Source organism: Orcinus orca, chromosome 12 (assembly GCF_937001465.1).
Source record: "Orcinus orca chromosome 12, mOrcOrc1.1, whole genome shotgun sequence".
NCBI classification, from domain to species: domain Eukaryota; kingdom Metazoa; phylum Chordata; class Mammalia; order Artiodactyla; family Delphinidae; genus Orcinus; species Orcinus orca.
In genome coordinates, this window is record NC_064570.1 from 19148186 (window position 1) to 19169086 (window position 20901).

Sequence of the window (20901 nt, forward strand, 5' to 3'; positions counted from 1 at the left end):
ATAAGTTCAGTGAAAAAAGAAAGTATCAGCATCAAAGTTTGTAGGTTGGATATCAGTGGCTTGTAAAGACATCTCAGAGACAAGAGTGGAACCCTTAAGATGATTCCAATCGTGTGAAGTTTCCAGAACAGGCAAATCCATGGAGACAGAAGTTGAATAGGAATTGCCAGAAGATGGAGGAAGAGGGAAATTGATTATGAATACGTATGGGGGTTCTTTTTGGATTGATGAAAAGTTCTGGACTTAAGATTTTGGTGATGCTTGCACAACATAATGAATACATTATTATCAATCATGGATTGGGTATGTTCCAGCGGATGTATCATTGACATGAGGTTACCACATAGTTAGTCCTTCTGGAAAGGGAGTGAGAATGAAAAGCATGGAAATAAGAGGAAGTGGGTCTCTCAGATAATCCTTCATGTTTTAGGAATCTAGATCTATAGGTGAAAACAAATGAATGGAAACTTTAAAAATTGGTTTTATAAGAACTTCAGTTTGCTCGTATATGAAACAAAGAGGCTGGAACATGGAGGTCCAGACGGCTCTTAAAAATCTGCAGTTCCAAATATAACAGTTCTTTGAATTTTCTAACTAGGGGCAAGGTGGTAAACTAACTATATTAAACTGACTGAATATTAAAGCCATTAATCTGGTGAAACAAATTATGTTTTCATTTATTCTATGGAGGAATTTCTAAATTGAATTATAGAATCAATTGCTACTCTACCTGGGACATACAAACTTAATTAAACCACAGAATTTTTTTTCTGATGAATTTAGTGGCAGGGCAGTGACTATGTCAGAGCTGGACATTTATTGAAAATTAAAGACTGGAAAATTGATCCTTCCCTCAAAGTGATAATAAATCACACTTTCTAAAAAGAATGTTACTGCATCCCAAAGACATTTACTTTAAAAAGCAATCTCGTGTACCTAACCTAATACTTCAAAAACTTTGATAACTAAATGAGATTATTAAATGTATCTTAGCCTTGCCATGATTAATACTGTTAGTCTGATAAGCTTGTGGGTGATGCACTCACATACTCACTGAAGGAGGCAATGAGCAAAGTATAACAGTTTGCAATTTACTCATTTCTGCTGTTAGGAAATAGCATAAATGAACTCATCTTCATATTGAACTAAGGTATGTGAAATGCCTCACCTCTTGATTTTAATAAGTTTGATATTCTCTCTATGGACATGAAACACCCAAAATATTTTTTCTTTTTTATTTTCCCTTTCTTCCTTATAGAACTACTATAACATGCTTGTCTCTTTATCCATTATTTTTTATGACAAATTGTAAAATGTGGAACATATGAGTTAAAGCGCATGATTTCTCTAAAATGTAACCAAGGCAAAATACATGTTTGTTATATAATTATCTGAGAAAAATGATTTTTGGGATCCTTATCCTTTGCTCCTCTAAAATGACTTTACCTTAAACATGTTTTGAGGTTTTCTGCCTCTGCTTTTGTGGATGCATTTCTCTGACTTGGGATATCCGTGTCCCCTCACCTTCATCTCTTGTTTATTGTCTCTCCCACGTTCTGCTTCCAGGGTCCTTTATGACCTTTATGCTTCCAAGGACCAAACCATCCAGGTCCTTCGTGCTTCAATCCTGTTCTGACCTTTATGATTCCTGTTTCTAGTTGTCAGTCATTGCTCTGTGACAAGTAATTTAGTATCTTTATATTGAAAAAAATGAATATCTGTGATGTAACTCAACTTTTCATGTGTATTTATCTCTAACAACAGCACCAGAAACTCCTTGAGGGCAAGGATCACATCTTATATTTGTGAGGTCCAAGTCACCTAATCCAATGCTGTCTACTTCAACATTATTTTTATATTGATTGTCTGATGTGAATTAGTTGCCTCTTTTGGAAGGATTTGAAAAAATCTGAAAAGGTCTTTTTTCCTATCCACCATTGCAAAGTGCAAATCAGTACCTTTGTGTATGCTGAAGGGAAAAAATTCTGCTCTTCTAGATTTTTAGGAACCAGGTTTATGTGTGTTTTCCTTTGAAAAGCAGGGGTTCAAAACTCAGATGACTTAAATGTGCAATATAAGCTGGTATAATAGTTTACTTGCTTTTTTTTTGGTACATTCTGCAAGTTCTTTTTTGTGCAGTGGCCTAGAGACTAGAGCCTCCCTCCATCTGGTAATATTTATAAATTGAAGTGAAATGTGCTCAGTCGGGTTCAGTAAACTGTTTCCCTCATCATAGCCTTCTCTGGCCTCCTTTTAAGGAAGGAAGCAGTAGAATTTTTGTTTCCTGTTTCACTCATCTCTCAGAGTTCCCAGAGCTACAGAACGGCTGTGAAGTTTCCTGTGAAGTTCTTGCAGAACTAGGTCTTAGCAGAGGGAGCGGAAGCCGCCACATGGCAGACCCCTACAGCCAGGCAATCTCATCACAGCGCATGTGTATAAAGTCTAGGCTACTGTTCTACATTTAGTTAGATACATCTGTATTTGTCCAGGCTGTTATATATAATCTGCTTATAGCTGTAATTTTGCTAAGGATCTGTGTTAATGAGTAAAAATATTGAGATTTACTAAACTGTGTCTATACAGTTGTCATTAATTTTTTCTAATTAATTTTTATTGGGGTATGGTTGCTTTACAAGTTTGTGTTAGCCTCCACTGCACAAAAAAGTGAAACCTCCATACACATACAGATACCCCCTCCCTTTTGGACTTCCCTCATTTAGGTTACCACAGTGCATTAGGTGAGTCCCCTGTGCTACACAGCATGTTCCCATCAGTTGTCCATTTTATACATAGTATCAATAATGTATATGTGTCAGTCCCAGCCTCCCAATTCTTCCCACCCCACCCCTTTTCCCCTTGGTGTCCATACATTTGTTCTCTAGGTCTGTGTCTCTATTTCTTCTTTGCAACTAAGATCATCTAAACCATTTTTCTAGATTCCACGTATATGTATTATAGTATACGATATTTGCTTTTCTGTTTCTGACTTACATCACTCTGTATGACACTCTCTAGGTCCTTCCACGTCTCTACAAATGACACAATTTCATTCCTTTTTATGGCTGAGTAATATTCCATTGTATATATGTACCACATCTACTTTATCCATTCCACTGTCAATGGACATTTATGTTGCTTCCATGACCCGGCTATTGTAAATAGTGCTGCTATGAATATTGAGGTGCATGTGTTTTTATGAATTATGGTTTTCTCAGGGTATATGCCCAGTAGTGAGATTCCTGGGTCATATGGTAGTTGTATTTTTAGTTTTTTAAGGAGCTTCCACACTGTTCTCCATAGTGGCTGTGTCACTTTACATTGCCACCAACAGTGTATTAGGGTTCCCTTTTCTTGTCATTAATTTTTTGTTACATTTTTTTTCTTGTCCCCTTCCCCTCCCTCCTTCTTACACAAACTTTGCACTGTGGTACTGTGTCTATGACAATATTATGTGGCAGACTGTCTGGTCTGCCTTTATTTTTGTTCTTGTTTTTTTGGCTACTTTTTAAAATTGAAGTGAAGTTATAGTTGATATACATATTATATAAGTTACAGGTGTACAATATAGTGATTCACAATTTTTAAAGGTTATACTGCATTTATAGTTGTTAGAAAATATGGCTATATTTCCCATGTGTACAATATATCCTTGTAGCTTGCTTTATACCTAATAGTTTGTACCGCTTAAACCCCTACCTCTATATTGTCCCCCACTTCCCTTTCTCCATTGGTAACCACTAATTTCCTCTCTATATCTGTGAGTCTGCTTCTTTTTTGTTATATTCACTAGTTTGTTGTGTTTTTTAGATTCCACATATATGTGATATCATATGTTATCATATGTTATTTGTCTTTCTCTGTCTGACTTATTTCACTTAGCACAAGGCCCTCGAAGTCCATCCATGTTGCTACAAATGGCAAAAATCTCATTCTTTTCTATGGCTGAATAGTATTCCACTGTGTGTGTGTGTGTGTGTGTGTGTGTGTGTGTGTGTGTGTATAAACATCTTCTTTATCCATTCATCTGTTGATGGACACTTAGGTTGTCTCTATATCTTGGCAATTATAAATAATGCCATTATGAACATTGGAGTGCATGTATCTTTTCGAATTAGTGTTTTTTTTTTTTCGGATATATATTCAGGAGCGGAATTGCTGGATCATATGGTAGCTCTATTTTTAGGTTTTTGAGAAACCACCATACTGTTTTCCAACTTACATTCTCACCAACAGTGTACGAGAGTTCCCTTTTCTCCATACTCTCGCCAATACAAGATACTTGTGTTCTTTTTGATGATAACCATTCTGACAGGTGTGGGGTAATATCTCATTGTGGTTTCGATTTGCATTTCCCTGATGATTAGCAATGTTGAGCATCTTTTCATGTGTCTGTTGGCCGTCTGCATTTCCTCTTTAGAAAAATGACTGTTCAGTTCTTCTGCCCGTTTTTTAATTGGGTTGTTTGTTTTTTTAAACTTTTGGAATCAGGGCTTTAGCTTGTATATACCTTTGTGGGAACTGGGAGTATTTCCCTCTGGGAGAAGGAAGTAGTGACATATGTCACCCCTGGGCACTCTCAGCCCCCATGGCTTTCTACAGATTTACCCTGTGGCACTAGGCTTACCAAGGAGCAGGTATTTTATGGGAAGGAAAAAGCACCCAGAGGAAAAGGCTTTGCAAGCAGAGCATCTGCTATGTTTCAGCCCCCACTGATCCCTCTAGCCCAGTGCTTCCGTGCAGTATCTTAGCTGCACAACCATATGCTGAGTCCCTGGCTAGAGAGACATTCCTGGGTAGAGTTCCTGGCTCTGTCGTTTATTAGCTGTATGACCTGAGGCAAATCAGTTAATGTTTCAGAAACTTTCATCCTTCTTCTGTAAAACAGAGATCATAACTATGTCATGGAAATATGGAGAGGGTTAAATAAGGTATGTTAGACACCCAGCGCAGTGCCTACCTCATGGTAGATGGGCGCTCAATAAATGAGAAGTTATTATTATTATTATATATTGCTAATAAAAAGTATTCAAAACTTAGAGGTAAGATGCAAGATTGACTACATGTCGGGCAGTCTGGAGCAGTGTCCACCAGATGCATTCAAGAATTATTCAGCTTTTTATGAGATTCTTCATGTCTTGATTTATGTTACTGTTTACCATTGATTAGGGCCCTACTCCCAAAGTTATATATTAAATTTTGTAAATGTTTATCTGTTAAAGACGCAAGTGATTTCTGTGTGGTAGAATAGATAAACCCAAAAGTCACATTTTTATTGCCTCGTGGGAAATTAATCAATTTTGTGTTTAACCTAGTAAACTTCTAGCAGTCTTTCAGTGTCTATATACATTGCATCTTGAATTCTTTTTGAACCATCTTTACCATCCTGCTGGTTCCCTCCTTAATTTGCAAGAGATTCACTCTGGAAAATTATACTTGGACAATGTCCATAATGCATGCTTGGACAAGTATATATCTTTTAAAAAGTGGCTTGTTCCATTGATTAAAATACGAGGACACCCCCTCCTTCTAACTTATTTCTGCATTTCCAGGGAGCTCCTGAGGTCCTAGTAAGAACTAGAGATTTGGGGAAGGCCCAGAGCATTTACTCAGATCCTGCTTTATCCTTTCTTTCCTCTTGAAGGCCGATGGGGTTTCACCTCAGGCTTCTACTTTATAGCTCCCACCAATGCTTACTTTCCTCTCCGGGATCCTGGTCTTTGTCCAGCTGATGATGTAGCAAAGGAATGTCTTCTAAACAACTTTCTGCCTTCCTTCCTCTCCCAATCTTAGAAATAGGCACCCTAAATGGTTTCATGTTTAAAGTACTTTTATTCTTAATGCAAACACATACAATGGTGAGGAAAAATAAGCAAAGGGTCAATTACAGTGTTCTCAAATTCTTAAAAAGTACTTTCAGCTTTGCCTCCTGGCCTGCCTCCCCACTAACAATTGCCCACCTCCTCCACTTTAGTCTCCATTCTCCATTTAAGGATAAATAAGTCAGCTCTGCTTCCAGCTAACCTCCTTCCTTTTTCTCAAACTCTTTGAAAGTTCCCTTGGGAGTTTCAGATCGTCCCTTCCAGCCATGACTCTTTTATTCCCAAGGGTTGAATTATCAGGCCCTCTACCCTCCTTGAGAAAGGTGTTAATGAGCCTGCCATTCAAGTTACCCCAGACCTAGGAGGATCTTTTTACCACTGAAGGACGCTCTAAGCTGGTGTCTCTAACCTCAAGGTCTGGGCACCTGGCTTGGCCCACTACTTTCCCTAGGAAAAGTCAGCTGAGGTCATTGCCTAACAGAACCCAGGCTCGACTGACCTGTTGCGTAGAGGTTTCCAACTGAGAAGTGTAGGGAGGTGGGTTTTACAATGCGGATAGTGGGAAGGGATGTGTGAGGGAGGGATGTTTGAGGGGAGGGGCAGAGTCAATGTCATTGGAAAAGGCATACATTTCATTGTAATTTTATACTTGGAGCATTTCTAACAATTAATATTTTTGATCATATAAATTACAGAGAAATATGCATGACAAAACTGGCTGTTGCTGATGCACTGAAAATGCAGTACTTCCTTATGACTGTGTGGGGTGGGAAGTCGAATTATTGGAATCTCCTGGAGATAGAAGATTTTTTTTTTTTTTTGCGGTACGTGGACCTCTCACTGCTGTGGCCTCTCCCGTTGCGGAGCACAGGCTCCGGACGCGCAGGCTCAGCGGCCATGGCCCACAGGCCCAGCCGCTCCGCGGCATGTGGGATCTTCCCGGACCGGGGCATGAACCCGTGTGCCCTGCATCGGCAGGCGGACTCTCAACCACTGCGCCACCAGGGAAGCCCCAAGAAGATTTTTATATATACCAAAAAGGGACATGGATTTTTTAAATAGTTGAGAAATGTTGTGGGATTTTTGAACAAAGCCTTGGTATAGCTCAAACCCTTCTATTGCTCCAGATCCTCAAAGGGATTTCAAGTAGCCTAACCTACAATTTTCCAAGCCAGAAAAAAGTCAGTTGCAACATGCAAACATCTCTAAGCTGTATTCAAATTCTCCCTGGAATGTTTTGTCTGGTTTTGCTTTTATTATTATTTTTTAAGCTATGAAATTGGAAATAGTATATGTGACACATTTAACTCAGTATGCTCTGACAAGTAATAAACTAATACTTATAATGGTTCCTAAACTACTTAGTTGAAATATGTTTTACATCAGTGAGTGTGTGAATACATACACAATATTATAAGGAAAGACATGATAACTCACTGACTAGTGAAAGATTGCTTCAGAAATCATAAATTACCAGAGATCCAAGTAAGAGCTTTCCCAGGTTGGGGGGGGGGGGGGACTTTGAAAGAATTTGCATTTGAATTGGATCCTGAAACTCTAAATTTGAACTTATCACCCATTCTTTAAGATACATTGTAGTTATATATAAGATAGCACTATAGAAATGAAATTCAATGACAACAAATTAGTTTGGTCTTTTAAAAATTATTATCAGAATTATGTTACTCTGCTGGGCTAATTCTTGTTCTAAATTCAGCTTGTCATTATAGCATCAAGAATCTGACCCCAAATGGATTTCATAACTAATCTCTTTTAATAAATATCCCGAGTCATTGAAATGTAAAAGAAATCTTACATGGAGAACTCAACAAGGAAAACGAGTTGGGAATAACACAGCTTAATAATTGGTAAATTTTTTCACCTTGCCTTCTTAAATTTGTGTTACTACTGCCAACAAGATAGGCATATTAAGCCATAAAAATGACCATTTTCTAGAACCTGAGGTCAAATCCACTTTAGATACCAAGATATTTATGTCTTTACAGATCTCATTGATCAGTTTAGACTGCCACTTATGATTCTTCTATTCCATCATTCCTAAGCATGAATTTAGTCCCAGGAAATATTTACAGAAAGTTCATTTCTTTATTAAGAATTAATGGAGAATAACTTATTTAAATATGCTGGGATTTAAATGCATTCTGTAAATGATTTACTTATCAGAAATCAAATATTATGTTATATTATCTTATCTTATCTTTAACTATAAGATGAATGGGTGTTTTTTAGCATCTGGCTCTGCCCCTTCCTTGCTGTGGGTTGTTTACTGGACCTTCCTTGCTTGTTTTCTCGCATATAAAAATAGGGATAACAATTGCAGTTATCTCATAGGATTGGTGAGAGAATTAAATGAGATAATATGAATATGAAAACCATGTATCTGGCACATAAAAAGGGCTCCATAACTATTATAACTATCATAGTTAATAAATTAAAATGATTGACAGTCAAAGTATGATTGAGACTTTAAAATATGTATTTTTATACTTTGGTATTTCTTTCCAATTGCATTTTACTTGGGGCGCAATGTAGCCGTCACATTCGTACTATATTTAAATCCATGCATGCCATAAAATAAGCTGTTATAAATTTTATTTACGGGCTTAAAAGGGTGCTTCCAACTGTTAAAATTACGCAACTTCTTTACGAGGAGAGAGGAGAAAAGGAAATAATGTCTATTGAAAAATATATTGTTTTCTTTTTTATCATTGTTTCATCTACAGAATGGGCAGTATTCCCTTTGGAAGAGCTGATGGGAATAATGCCATTTGGAAAGTACACAACACAGCAGCATGGCAGAACACAAGAAAGTTCTGAACTGTCAGCTTCCAGGGTCCTTGCATGGCCAAATGACTCTTATTTTCCTAAAATTAAGAATATTTTGTAGCAGCAATTTGAATAAACGGACTCACTTGTCACTGTGATTTAATGTCTGCTTTGCTACTGAATCAGCCGTATTTGGCCAGCCCTGCTGTCTTCACATTTTTCTTTGTGTTTATCCCTAAGCTTAGCAACTAACCAAACACTGAGTGGAATATCGATATTTAAAAGTGAAATGTATTAATAGTTTACTAATTGTTCCACAGAGAGACTGAGTTTGTATGGTTTACATTTTTGTACTTCTTTCTGTTCTACTTATGATATTCTGAATGTCTGAAATTTTTTGACTTTCCCCCCACTATTCACAAGCTTTCAAATACTGGTAAAGACGTGTCTTTGTGTGTCTTTAGTTCACATAAGATTGCTATGTTAAGTGCTGATGAATATAGAAATGTTAAGACCACGAGAACAATTTTAATAAAGAATCAAAAAGTAACAGATTATGTAAACAGGACAGGTGGTTTTCTTAAGGTAGTGACCAAAATTAAAGCCCCCCTCCTCCACGCCCTACCCCTAACAGTTTTCTTTTGATCAAATAACTATAAGCCTGTGTTTCTGGACACAGAATGATGTTTTAAGTTGAAAAAATATTACTGACTTTTACTGAAAGCAAATTCAAAGCAAAAAGCTTTATTTTATGCCATTTAAAAATTGTCAGTCATATATTTACAGTCATAGAATTACCGTTTTTGGGTTTTGTTTTACCTTGGAAAGGCTTGAAAATATTTACTTTAAACCCATTTTTATACGTACTAAAGTATTATAACACTCTTTCGAAAAAAGAAAGTGATCATGTGTCATTTCAGGCATCAAATTGGTCTAGGCAAGGGAAAAGTATTCAGTGTTTTTGCACGAGCTCTGGGCTCTGAATGGCGCCTCTTCCACTAATCAGAAAAACTTTAGAGCCGGCAGGGTCTTTAAAGATCATTATTTTATACCCTCAGTTTACAGGTAAGAACCTGAGGCCCAGAGAGTGTAAGTGACCTGTTGAAGATCCGGAGCTCTCCAGACACCGCTGCAGGATCTTTCCCCAACTTCACTATTGTGGAGGCTGCTTTCTATATGCCATTCTCTTCTTCCTACGACCCTCACAAAAATAATTTCGAGGTTTTTAGAAAGATTACTGGAAAATCTCGGGGCTTATGAGATGTTTTATTTCCTTTCTTAACCCCTTTTCCTTGCTTCCGATGCGTCCCCAGACGTCCGCGGAGCCGCTGGAAGAGGCAGCGGGCAGGGGCCAAGCTCTTTCTCCGGGAGAGACGGGTGGTGGCCCCAGCTGACCACTTCCCGCGGCCAAAGGCCCCGGCCTGGATCATCCTCGGGCTCCTGGGCCGCGTGATGCAGCCCCAAAAAGGTGCAGCATCGCACGTGTCCCTGCCAGCGTCCGCGCCTCGCGCGTCCAGGCCTCGCGCGCCGCCGCCCAATCGCCGCTGCCGCCTGGCGCTCGGGTCGCGTCCGCCGGTCGCAGGGAGACTGGAGCCCGGGAGCCGCGCCGCCCGCTGCCATGCGGTTCCGCTTCGGGGTGGTGGTGCCGCCCGCGGTGGCCGGGGCCGGGCCGGAGCTGCTGGTCGTGGGGTCTCGGCCTGAGCTGGGGCGCTGGGAGCCGCGCGGGGCGGTGCGCCTGAAGCCGGCGGGCACGGCAGCGGGCGCTGGGACACTGGCGCTGCAGGAACCGGGCCTGTGGCTCGGGGAGGTGGAGCTGGCGGCCGAGGAGGTGGCGCAGGATGGGGCGGAGCCGGGCCGCGTGGACACGTTCTGGTACAAGTTCCTGAAGCGCGAGCCGGGAGGAGAGGTCTCCTGGGAAGGTACTGGGAGCTGCGCCGGCCTGCATCCCGGCCTCGGCCTTGGCCTTGGCCTCGGCCTCGGTCTCGGTCTGGGGCGGGCCCCACAGTCCCCGCCGCGACTTCCCGGGCGCTTTGCCCGGCGCTCGGGCTTCACAAGCTGTCTGAACTCCCCGGGCGCCCTGGGCTGACCCTTCTCTGTCCGCCCAGCTGTCGCCCCAGCCGCGCCTCCCGCACCCGACAGGTTCGCTAGATGGAGGCCGGGTTTCTGTCCTCCCGCCCCTTCGGTCTTTGCTCCTCCGACCTCTTTCCCACAAACACAGGACCCGGTTCGGGCCTCGGTCCCCCTCGCCCTCCGCGTCCTCCCTGCGCGGGTTCCCGGGCTGCCAGGTCCCCCGCCGCTCCTGGGTTCGCTCCTCAACTCTGCCTTGACTGTTTTTGTGCCCTCATTTTCTTGCCCCGATTCACTAAAAAATGACCCAACCAGTGAAGCTACCCTTTTCGCTAATCCTAAACTGCAACGTGCTATCTCTAGTGTACTATTTTTTTCTTCTTTTCGATTTGAGAATGAACTACTGGAAAAACGTTGAGCGTTTCTCTTGATTTTTTTTAAAGCCCCGAATATATGACAGTTGAGATATGCTCTGATTTCTTAAAATATAAAAACAATACATGCTGGCTGTAAAAAATCAAAAACAAAAGCAAAAAATGTACAAAGTAAAAACTTGTGTCCTCCACACACCCTAAGTCCACTGCACACCGACCAATATATGACATGTATCTATCTCACACATAAATTGGTTAATATATTATTCTGTATCCTGCTTTTTCTTGCTCTGTAAAGGTTGCGGATACCTTTTAGTGCCACTCGTATAAATGTATATTTCATTTTTAAAATGGCAACGAAATATTCTGCATTTACCAATGTGCATTTAGGTTGTTTTCTGTTTTCCTCTGTTATAAACAGTAATAGCTTAATTGGAAGTCTGTGTATAAAGTTATCTTTGAGCATTTGGGAATGTTCCTGTATGGTAGATTCTGAGAAGTGAAACTGTTAGGTCAAAGCGTGGCCATATTTTACATTCCAGTAAGGACTACCAAATTATTCCCTGAAAACTTTATGCCAGTGTAGAATCCTGCCCGCGATGTGTGAATTTAGACAGTCCTTTCTTTAAATGAAATGTGCAAAGTTGGGGATTGGAGTATGTGTGGCTCAGTAGTTGTCTAAAGGGGATGAAATGTCTCTGTGGAAGTTTATATGACAAAAATGGGCCACTTAGCCCATAATGATGTGGAATCAAAGAATCTGCAAAGAGCATGAGTGTTCTGTAATATGTTTATATATATATTTTTTCCTTGTTCCTCTTTTTGTACCCCGCTGAGTTTCATGGTCTGGTGACATTTATTGTCCTTTTGTATTATGATGCCAGAACTGAAAGGTACTCTCATCAAAGAATAGTAATATCCTGTAAAGAATATGCCCTTCTTTACAGGATATTACTATTATTAATAGTATTATATAATTATTTTTCATAATAAAGTAATATCTGATCATTTTAATAAAAATTAGGATGGTAAAAAAGAAAGATTCTTCCTTTTCCCCAGTCTTTCTCCTTTTCTATTTTTAGTTTTTCTGATATTCCTCCCAAAGTTCTGAATAATTTGCTTATATTGCTATTTCTTAATATATCAACTTGAATTTTTCTGTTTTTAGATTTTCTGAGTTACCATACAAGTTATATATTACATTTAAATTAAAATTAGACAGTATCTATTGACAGCTGCTGTATACCCATTAAATTAACCATCATACTTGCTGTGAAATATGAGGAATTTAGCTCAAGTTCATTCTCTCTCTCCTCCCTGCTGGTTTTTATATTATTATTTTATACTGCATATATATGTAGTTTATTGTTGACTTTCTATTATATAGAAATTTCTGTATTATGCTTCTGTTACATAGAAAGTTACTCCTATGTAAAAGGATAAGAAAAATAACTCACCTACACATTCCTCCCCTTCTCCTTACTTTGGTTAATCATCATTTCTACATTAAGTTCTATTAATATATAATTTGTTTTCTGTTTTATAATTGTTGCTGTGCCTTCTTGTTTTAGGTGGATAGGTTGATTCTAAGAACTGTAAGTTAACAAAGAGCATCACGAGGCGCAGCATAGCCTATTTTTTTTGTTTGTTTTTTTGCGGTACGCGGGCCTCTCACTGCTGCGGCCTCTCCAGTTGCGGAGCACAGGCTCCGGACACGCAGGCTCAGCGGCCATGGCTCACGGGCCCAGCCGCTCCGCGGCGTGTGGGATCTTCCCGGACTGGGGCACGAACCTGCGTCCCCTGCATCGGCAGGCGGACTCTCAACCACTGCGCCAGGGAAGCCCGCATAGCCTATTTTTAAGAGCAAGGATTCTAGAGCCAGAATAGCTTCACCAACCAGTCTGTGACCTTGGGCAAGTCACTTTACTGTGCTGTTGTTGAAAGGACTAAACTGGCTAATAAATCTAAAGAGCTTAGAATAAGACATATATTAAGTGTTAAATAAGTGTTTGTTATTGTTACTATTACGATTAGGAAATAATTAGTGTGGAACTAAGTAGTTCAGTTGCACTCATTAAAAGTTTGGAAATATAATTCTGTGACATGAAACCTGTGTACCAGGAGGAAAAGCTCTCTTCTCTTACACTGTAAATCATGCTCAGATTTTTATTTAAAGTGATACCAGAGTTCATTTTACTTTATATTTGGGTGGCCATGTTCTACACCTTGCTTCAAACTTTCTAGTTACTTTTTAAAAACAGAAACAGCACGTTGATCTTCAAAATTTCCTAGCTTAAATGCAGTATTGGATGAATGCAAATTCCTCACTTTTTGAAAACATTCTTTTCCTTGAAGGATTGGGATTTTTGTTCCAATTTTCACTAATATATAGCTTTCTGAGCACAGCTGAGACTTTTATTTTTGTTGTTTTTAATTGAACTCCGATGTGTGTTGCATTGTTAAGGATTCCAAATCTTCCACTTTCTTGAATGTCTTAATCATTTCATTGGATTGTATCCTCAAATAATTTTTTTTTGGTATTTTTTTATACTTTTTTTTTTCACACACACACCCTGTATTTTATTTTTACAAGAGGTAAATAAACTGACACCAAACATTGTAAATGGATGGCCACAACAAAAGCAACAATGATTGCAATTACCAAACACGAAACACACTCACACTATGTCATAATATTGACATTCAGTCCAGTAATCCTCCACTGTAACAGCTCCTTTACTTTGCAGTGAAAATTGATTTGTATATTTTTTGCCTCTGAGTCTTTGTGGGATTTTTTTTTATTCAAACAGAAAGTCACAAAACTTATAATCATCCTCATCAGTTCACTCAGTCCCATGTAATTAATTTTTTTTATCTTGATCTTTTGTTAGCACTTTTATAAATTCATCAGTTTTCCATTAGAGTTCTGAAAATGCTTATTCATTCAGTTCAGCAGTATAGTCAGTTACCAGAAACCTGTACTTGTCAGAGTCTTTTCCATGAATTCCTTGAAGATGAAACCCTTTTATAGGAATATATTTGCAAAAGCATCAGAGTACACCCAGAACTGTCTGCAAATGACAAAAGACTTCAAAACGACCATGGTTAAAGATTTGATGAAAGTTCATAATAATGCAATTGACAAGGAAATTTAGTTATTTCTGAGATACATATTTTAAAGTAATAACTAGAATAAGGACTTATAACATTATACCAGAACATATAAGATTTTTAGAAATTTCATGTAATGTCTGAAACATTTATATTAACATATTTCCATACAAATAACCCAAAGAAAATTTAGTATTAGTTGTTTTTGTTTGTTTTTTATACTGCAGGTTCTTATTAGTCATCAATTTTATACACATCAGTGTATACATGTCAATCCCAATCGCCCAATTCAGCACACCACCATCCCCACCCCACCATGGTTTTCCCCCCTTGGCGTCCATATGTTTGTTCTCTACATCTGTGTCTCAACTTCTGCCCTGCAAACCAGTTCATCTGTACCATTGTTCTAGGTTCCACATACATGCGTTAATATATATTTGTTTTTCACTTTCTGACTTACTTCACTCTGTATGACTTCTCAACAAATGACTCAATTTCATTCCTTTTTATGGCTGAGTAATATTCCATTGTATATATGTACCACAACTTGTTTATTCATTCATCTGCCGGTGGGCATTTAGGTTGCTTCCATGACCTGGCTACTGTAAATAGTACTGCAATGAACATTGGGGTGCATGTGTCTTTTTGAATTATGGTTTTCTCTGGGTATATGCCCAGTAGTGGGATTGCTGGATCATATGGTAATTCTAGTTTTAGTTTTTTAAGGAACCTCCACACTGTTCTCCATAGTGGCTGTATCAATTTACATTCCCACAAACAGTGCAAGAGGGTTCCCTTTTCTCCACACCCTCTCCAGCATTTGTTGTTTGTAGATTTTCTGATGATGCCCATTCTAACTGGTGTGAGCTGATACCTCATTGTAGTTTTGATTTGCATTTCTCTAATAATTAGTGATGTTGAGCAGCTTTTCATGTGCTTCTTGGCCATCTGTATGTCTTCTTTGGAGAAATGTCTATTTAGGTCTTCTGCCCAGTTTTGGATTGGGTTGTTTGTTTCTTTAATATTGAGCTGCATGAGCTGTTTATATATTTTTGAGATTAATCCTTTGTCCATTGATTCGTTTGCAAATATTTTCTCCCATTCTGAGGGCTGTCTTTTGGTCTCGTTTATGGTTTCCTTTGCTGTGAAAAGGCTTTGAAGTTTCATTAGGTCCCATTTGTTTATTTTTGTTTTTACTTCTATTACTCTAGGAGGTGGATCAAAAAAGATCTTGCTGTGATTTATGTCAAAGAGTGTTCTTCCTATGTTTTCCTCTAAGAGTTTTATAGTGTCTGGTCTTACATTTAGGTCTCAAATCCATTTTGAGTTTATTTTTGTGTATGGTGTTAGGGAGTGTTCTAATTACATTCTTTTACATGTAGCTGTCCAGTTTTCCCATCACCACTTATTAAAGAGACTGTCTTCTCCATTGTATATCTTTGCCTCCTTTGTCATAGATTAGTTGACCATAGGTGCGTGGGTTTATCTCTGGGCTTTCTATCTTGTTCCATTGATCTATGTTTCTGTTTTTGTGCCAGTACCATATTGCTTACTGTAGCTTTGTAGTATAGTCTGAAGTCGGGGAGTCTGATTCCTCCAGCTCCGTGTTTTTCCCTCAAGACTGCTTTGGCTATTCAGGGTCTTTTGTGTCTCCATACAAATTTTAAGATGATGTTTTCTAGTTCCTTAAAAACTGCCATTGGTAAGTTGATAGGGATTGCATTGTATCTGCAGATTGCTTTGGGTAGTATAGTCATTTTCACAATATTGATTCTTCCAATCCAAGAACACGGTATATCTCTCCATCTGTTGGTATCATCTTTAATTTCTTTCATCAGTGTCTTATAGTTTTCTGCATACAGGTCTTTTGTCTCCCTAGGTAGGTTTATTCCTAGGTATTTTATTCTTTTTGTTGCAGAGGTAAATGGGAGTGTTTTCAGAATTTCTCTTTCAGATTTTTCATTATTAGTGTATAGGAATACAAGAGATTCTGTGCATTAATTTTGTATCCTGCTACTTTACCAAATTCATTGATTAGCTCTAGTAGTTTTCTGGTAGAGTCTTTAGGATTCTCTGTGTATAGTATCATGTCATCTGCAAACAGTGACAGTTTTACTTCTTCTTTTCCAATTTGTATTCCTTTTGTTTCTTTTTCTTCTCTTACAGCCGTGGCTAGGACTTCCAAAACTATGCTGAATAATTTTGGTGAGAGTGGACATCCTTGTCTTGTTCCTGATCTTAGAGGAAATGCTTTCAGTTTTTCATCACTGCGAATGATGTTTGCTGTGGGTTTGTCATATATGGCCTTTATTATGTTGAGGTAGGTTCCCTCTATGCCCACTTTCTGGAGAGTTTTTATCATAAATGGGCGTTGAATTTTGTGAAAAGCTTTTCAGCATCTATTGAGATGATCATATGGTTTTTCTTCTTCAGTTTATTAATATAGTGTATCACATTGATTGATCACATTGATTGATTTGCATATATTGAATTTGCATATATTGCATCCCTGGGATAAATCTCACTTGATCGTGGTGTATGATCCTTTTAATGTGTTGTTGGATTCTGTTTGCTAGTATTTTGTTGAGGATTTTTGCATCTATATTCATCAGTGATATTGGTCTGTAATTTTCTTTTTTTTGTAGAAAAAAAGAAAATTTCTTTTTGTCTTTATTTTTTTGTAGAAAAAAGAAAATTTCTTTTTCTTTATCTGGTTTTTGTATCAGGGTGATGGTGGCCTTGTAGAATGAGTTTGAGAGTGTTCCTTCCTCTGCAATTTTTTGGAAGAGTTTGAGAAGGATGGATGTTAGCTCTTCTCTAAATGTTTGGTAGAATTCACCTGTGAAGCCATCTGGTCCCGGACTTTTTTTTGTTGGAAGATTTTTTTTTTTTTTTTTTTTGCAGTACGCGGGCCTCTCACTGCTGTGGCCTCTCCCGTTGCGGAGCACAGGCTCTGGACGCGCAGGCTCAGCGGCCACGGGTCACAGGCCCAGCCACTCCACAGCATGTGGGATCTTCCCGGGCCGAGGCACAAACCTGCGTCCCCTGCATCGGCAGGCGGACTCTCAACCACTATACCACAAGGGAAGCCCTTGTTGGAAGATTTTTAATCACAGTTGCAATTTCATTACTTGTGCTTGGTCTGTTCATATTTTCTGTTTCTTCCTGGTTCAGTCTTGGAAGGTTATACCTTTCTAAGAATGTGTCCATTTCTTCCAGGTTGTCCATTTTATTGGCATAGAGTTGCTTGTAGTAATCTCTCATGATCCTTTATATTTCTGCTATGTCAGTTGTTACTTGTCCTTTTCATTTCTAATTTTATTGATTTGAGTCCTCTCTCTCTTTTTCTTGATGAGTCTGGCTAATGATTTATCAATTTTGTTTATCTTCTCAAAGAACAAACTTTCAGTTTTATTGATCTTTGCTATTGTTTTCTTTGTTTCTATTTCATTTATTTCTGCTCTGATTTTATGATTTCTTTCCTTCTGATAACTTTGGGTTTTGTTTGTTCTTCTTTCTCTAGTTCCTTTAGGTGTAAGGTTAGATTATTTACTTGAGATTTTTCTTGTTTCTTGAGGTAGGTTTGTATAGCTATAAACTTCCCTCTTAGAACTGCTTTTGCTGCATTCCATAGGTTTTGGAACGTCGTGTTTTCATTGTCATTTGTCTCTAGGTATTTTTTGATTTCCTCTTGATTTCTTCAGTGATCTCTAGGTTATCTAGTAACGTATTGTTTAGCCTCCATGTGTTTGTGTTTTTTATGTTTTTTTCCCTGTAATTCGCTTCTAATCTCATAGCGTTGTGGTCAGAAAAGATGCTTGATATGATTTCAATTCTCTTAAATTTACTGAGGCTTGATTGTGACCCAAGAAGCGATCTATCCTGGAGAATGTTCCGTGCGCACTTGAGAAGAAAATGTAATCTGCTGCTTTTGGATGGAATGTCCTATAAATAACAATTAAATCTATCTGGTCTATTGTGTCATTTAAAGCTTCTGTTTCCTTATGTATTTTCATTTTGGATGATCTGTCCATTGGTGTAAGTGAGGTGTTAAAGTCCCCCACTATTACTGTGTTACTGTCTATTTCCTCTTTTATAGCTGTTAGCAATTGCCTTATGTGTTGAGGTGCTCCTATGTCGTATGCATATATATTTATAATTGTTATATCTTCTTCTTGGATTGATCCCTTGATCATTTTGTAGTGTCCTTCCTTGTCTCTTGTAACATTCCTTATTTTAACATGTATTTTATCTGATATGAGTATTGCTACTCCAGCTTTCTTTTGATTTCCATTTGCATGGAATATCTTTTTCCATCCCCTCACTTTCAGTCTGTATGTGTTCCTAGGTTTGAAGTGGGTCTCTTGTAGACAGCATATATATGGGTCTTGTTTTTGTATCCATTCAGCAAACCTGTATCTTTTGGTTGGAGCATTTAATCCATTAACATTTAAGGTAATTATCGATATGTATGTTCCTATTACCATTTTTTGTAACATCTTTATTGGAGTATAATTGCTTTACAATGGTGTGTTAGTTTCTGCTTTATAACATAGTGAATCAGGTGTACACATACATATATCCCCATATCTCCTCCCTCTTGCCTCTCCCTCCCACCCTCCCTATCCCAGCCCTCTAGGTGGTCACAAAGCACTGAGCTGATCTCCCTGTGCTATGCAGCTGCTTCCCACTAGCTATCTGTTTTACATTTGGTAGTGTACATATGTCCGTGCCACTCTCTCACTTCATCCCAGCTTACCCTTCCCACTACCTGTGCCCTCAAGTCCATTCTCTACGTCTGCATCTTTATTCCTGTTCTGCCCCTAGGTTCTTCATAACCGTTTTTTTTTTGTTTGTTTGTTTTTTAGATTCCATGTATATGTGTTAGCATATGGTATTTGGTTTTTATTTCTAACTTACTTCACTCTGTATGACAGACTCTAGCTCCATCCACCTAACTACAAGTAACTCAATTTCATTTCTTTTTATGGCTGAGTAATATTCCATTGTATATATGTGCCACATCTTCTTTATCCATTCATCTGTTGGTGGAAACATATGTTGATTCCGTGTCCTGGCTATTGTAAATAGAGCTGCAATGAACATTGTGGTACATGACTCTTTCTGAAGAGTTTTCTCAGTGGGATGCCCAGTAGTGGGATTGCTGGCTCACATGGTAATTCTATTCTTAGTTTTTTTAAGGAACGTCCATAGTGTTCTCCATAGTGGCTGTATCAATTTACCTTCCCACCAACAGTGCAAGAAGGTTCCCTTTTCTCGACACCATCTCCAGCATTTATTGTTTGTAGACTTTTTGATGATGGCCATTCTGACTGGTGTAAGGTGATACCTCATTTTACTTTTGATTTGCATTTCTCTAATGATTAGTGATGTTGAGTTTCATGTGTTTGTTAGCAATCTGTATATCTTCTTTGGAGAAATGTCTATTTAGGTCTTCTACCCATTTTTGGATTGGGTTGTTTGTTTTTTTGATATTGAGCTGCATGAACTGCTTGTAAATTTTGGAGATTAATCCTTTGTCATTACTTCATTTGCAAATATTTTCTCCCATTCTGAGCGTTGTCTTTCCATCTTGTTTATGTTTTGCTTTGCTGTGCAAAAGCTTTTAAATTTCATTAGGTCCCATTTGTTTATTTTTGTTTTTATTTCCATTTCTCTAGGAGGTGGGTCAAAAAGCATCTTGCTGTGATTTATATCATAGTGTGTTCTGGCTTTGTTTACCTCTAAGAGTTTTATAGTGTCTGTCCTCAAATTTAGGTCATTAATCCATTTTGAGTTTATTTTTCTGTATGGTATTAGGGAGTGTTCTAATTTCATTCTTTTACATGTAGCTGTCCAGTTTTCCCAGAACAATTTATTGAAGAGGCTGTCTTTTCTCCATTGTATGTTCTTGCCTCCTTTATCAAAAATAAGGTAACCATATGTGCATGGGTTTATCTCTGGGCTTTCTATCCTGTTCCACTGATCTATATTTCTGTTTTTGTGCCAGTACCATACTGTCTTGATTACTGTAGCTTTGTAGTATTGTCTGAAGTCCAGAAGCCTGATTCCTCCAGCTCCATTTTTCTTTCTCAAGATTGCTTTGGCCTTTTGGGGTCTTTTGTGTTTCCATACAAATTGTGAAATTTTTTGTTCTAGTTCTGTGAAAAATGCCAGTGGTGGTTTGATAGGGATTGCATTGAATCTGTAGATTGCTTTGGGTAGGATAGTCATTTTCACAATGTTGATTCTTCCAATCCAAGAACATGGTATATCTCTCCATCTATTTATATCATCTTTAATTTCTTTCAGCAGTGTCCTGTACTTTTCTACATACAGGTCTTTTGTCTCCTTAGGTAGGTTTATTCCTAGGTATTTTATTCTTTTTGTTGCAATGGTAAATGGGAGTGTTTCCTTAATTTCTCTTTCTGATTTTTCATCATTAGTGTGTAGTAATGCCAGAGATTTCTGTGCATTAATTTTGTATCCTGCTACTTTACCAAATTCATTGATTAGCTCTAGTAGTTTTCTGGTGGCATCTTTAGGATTCTCTATGTATAGTATCATGTCATCTTCAAACAGTGACAGCTTTACTTCTTCTTTTCCAATTTGGATTCCTTTTATTTCTTTTTCTTCTCTGACTGCTGTGGCTAAGACTTCCAAAACTATGTTGAGTAATAGTAGTGTTGTGGACAACCTTGTCTTGTTCTGATCTTAGAGGAAATGGTTTCAGTTTTTTACCT

The 20901-nt window shown here is 38.4% G+C and overlaps 2 protein-coding genes across 5 annotated transcripts in view; one reads left to right on the plus strand and one right to left on the minus strand.

Moving 5' to 3' along the window:
• Nucleotides 1–20901, minus strand: part of UTRN (utrophin) — a 1623662-nt gene that overhangs the window by 441788 nt on the left and 1160973 nt on the right. The gene's annotated exons all lie outside the window — the stretch shown is intronic.
• Nucleotides 9823–20901, plus strand: part of EPM2A (EPM2A glucan phosphatase, laforin) — a 113745-nt gene continuing 102666 nt past the window's right edge. The window contains exon 1 of one of the 4 annotated variants that reach the window (XM_049695385.1): nt 9823–10525. In XM_049695385.1, the coding sequence (XP_049551342.1) occupies nt 10225–10525 (301 nt within the window). In that variant the 5' untranslated portion in view covers nt 9823–10224. The other 3 variants (XM_004263881.3, XM_049695388.1, XM_049695389.1) reach the window with 3 other exon arrangements.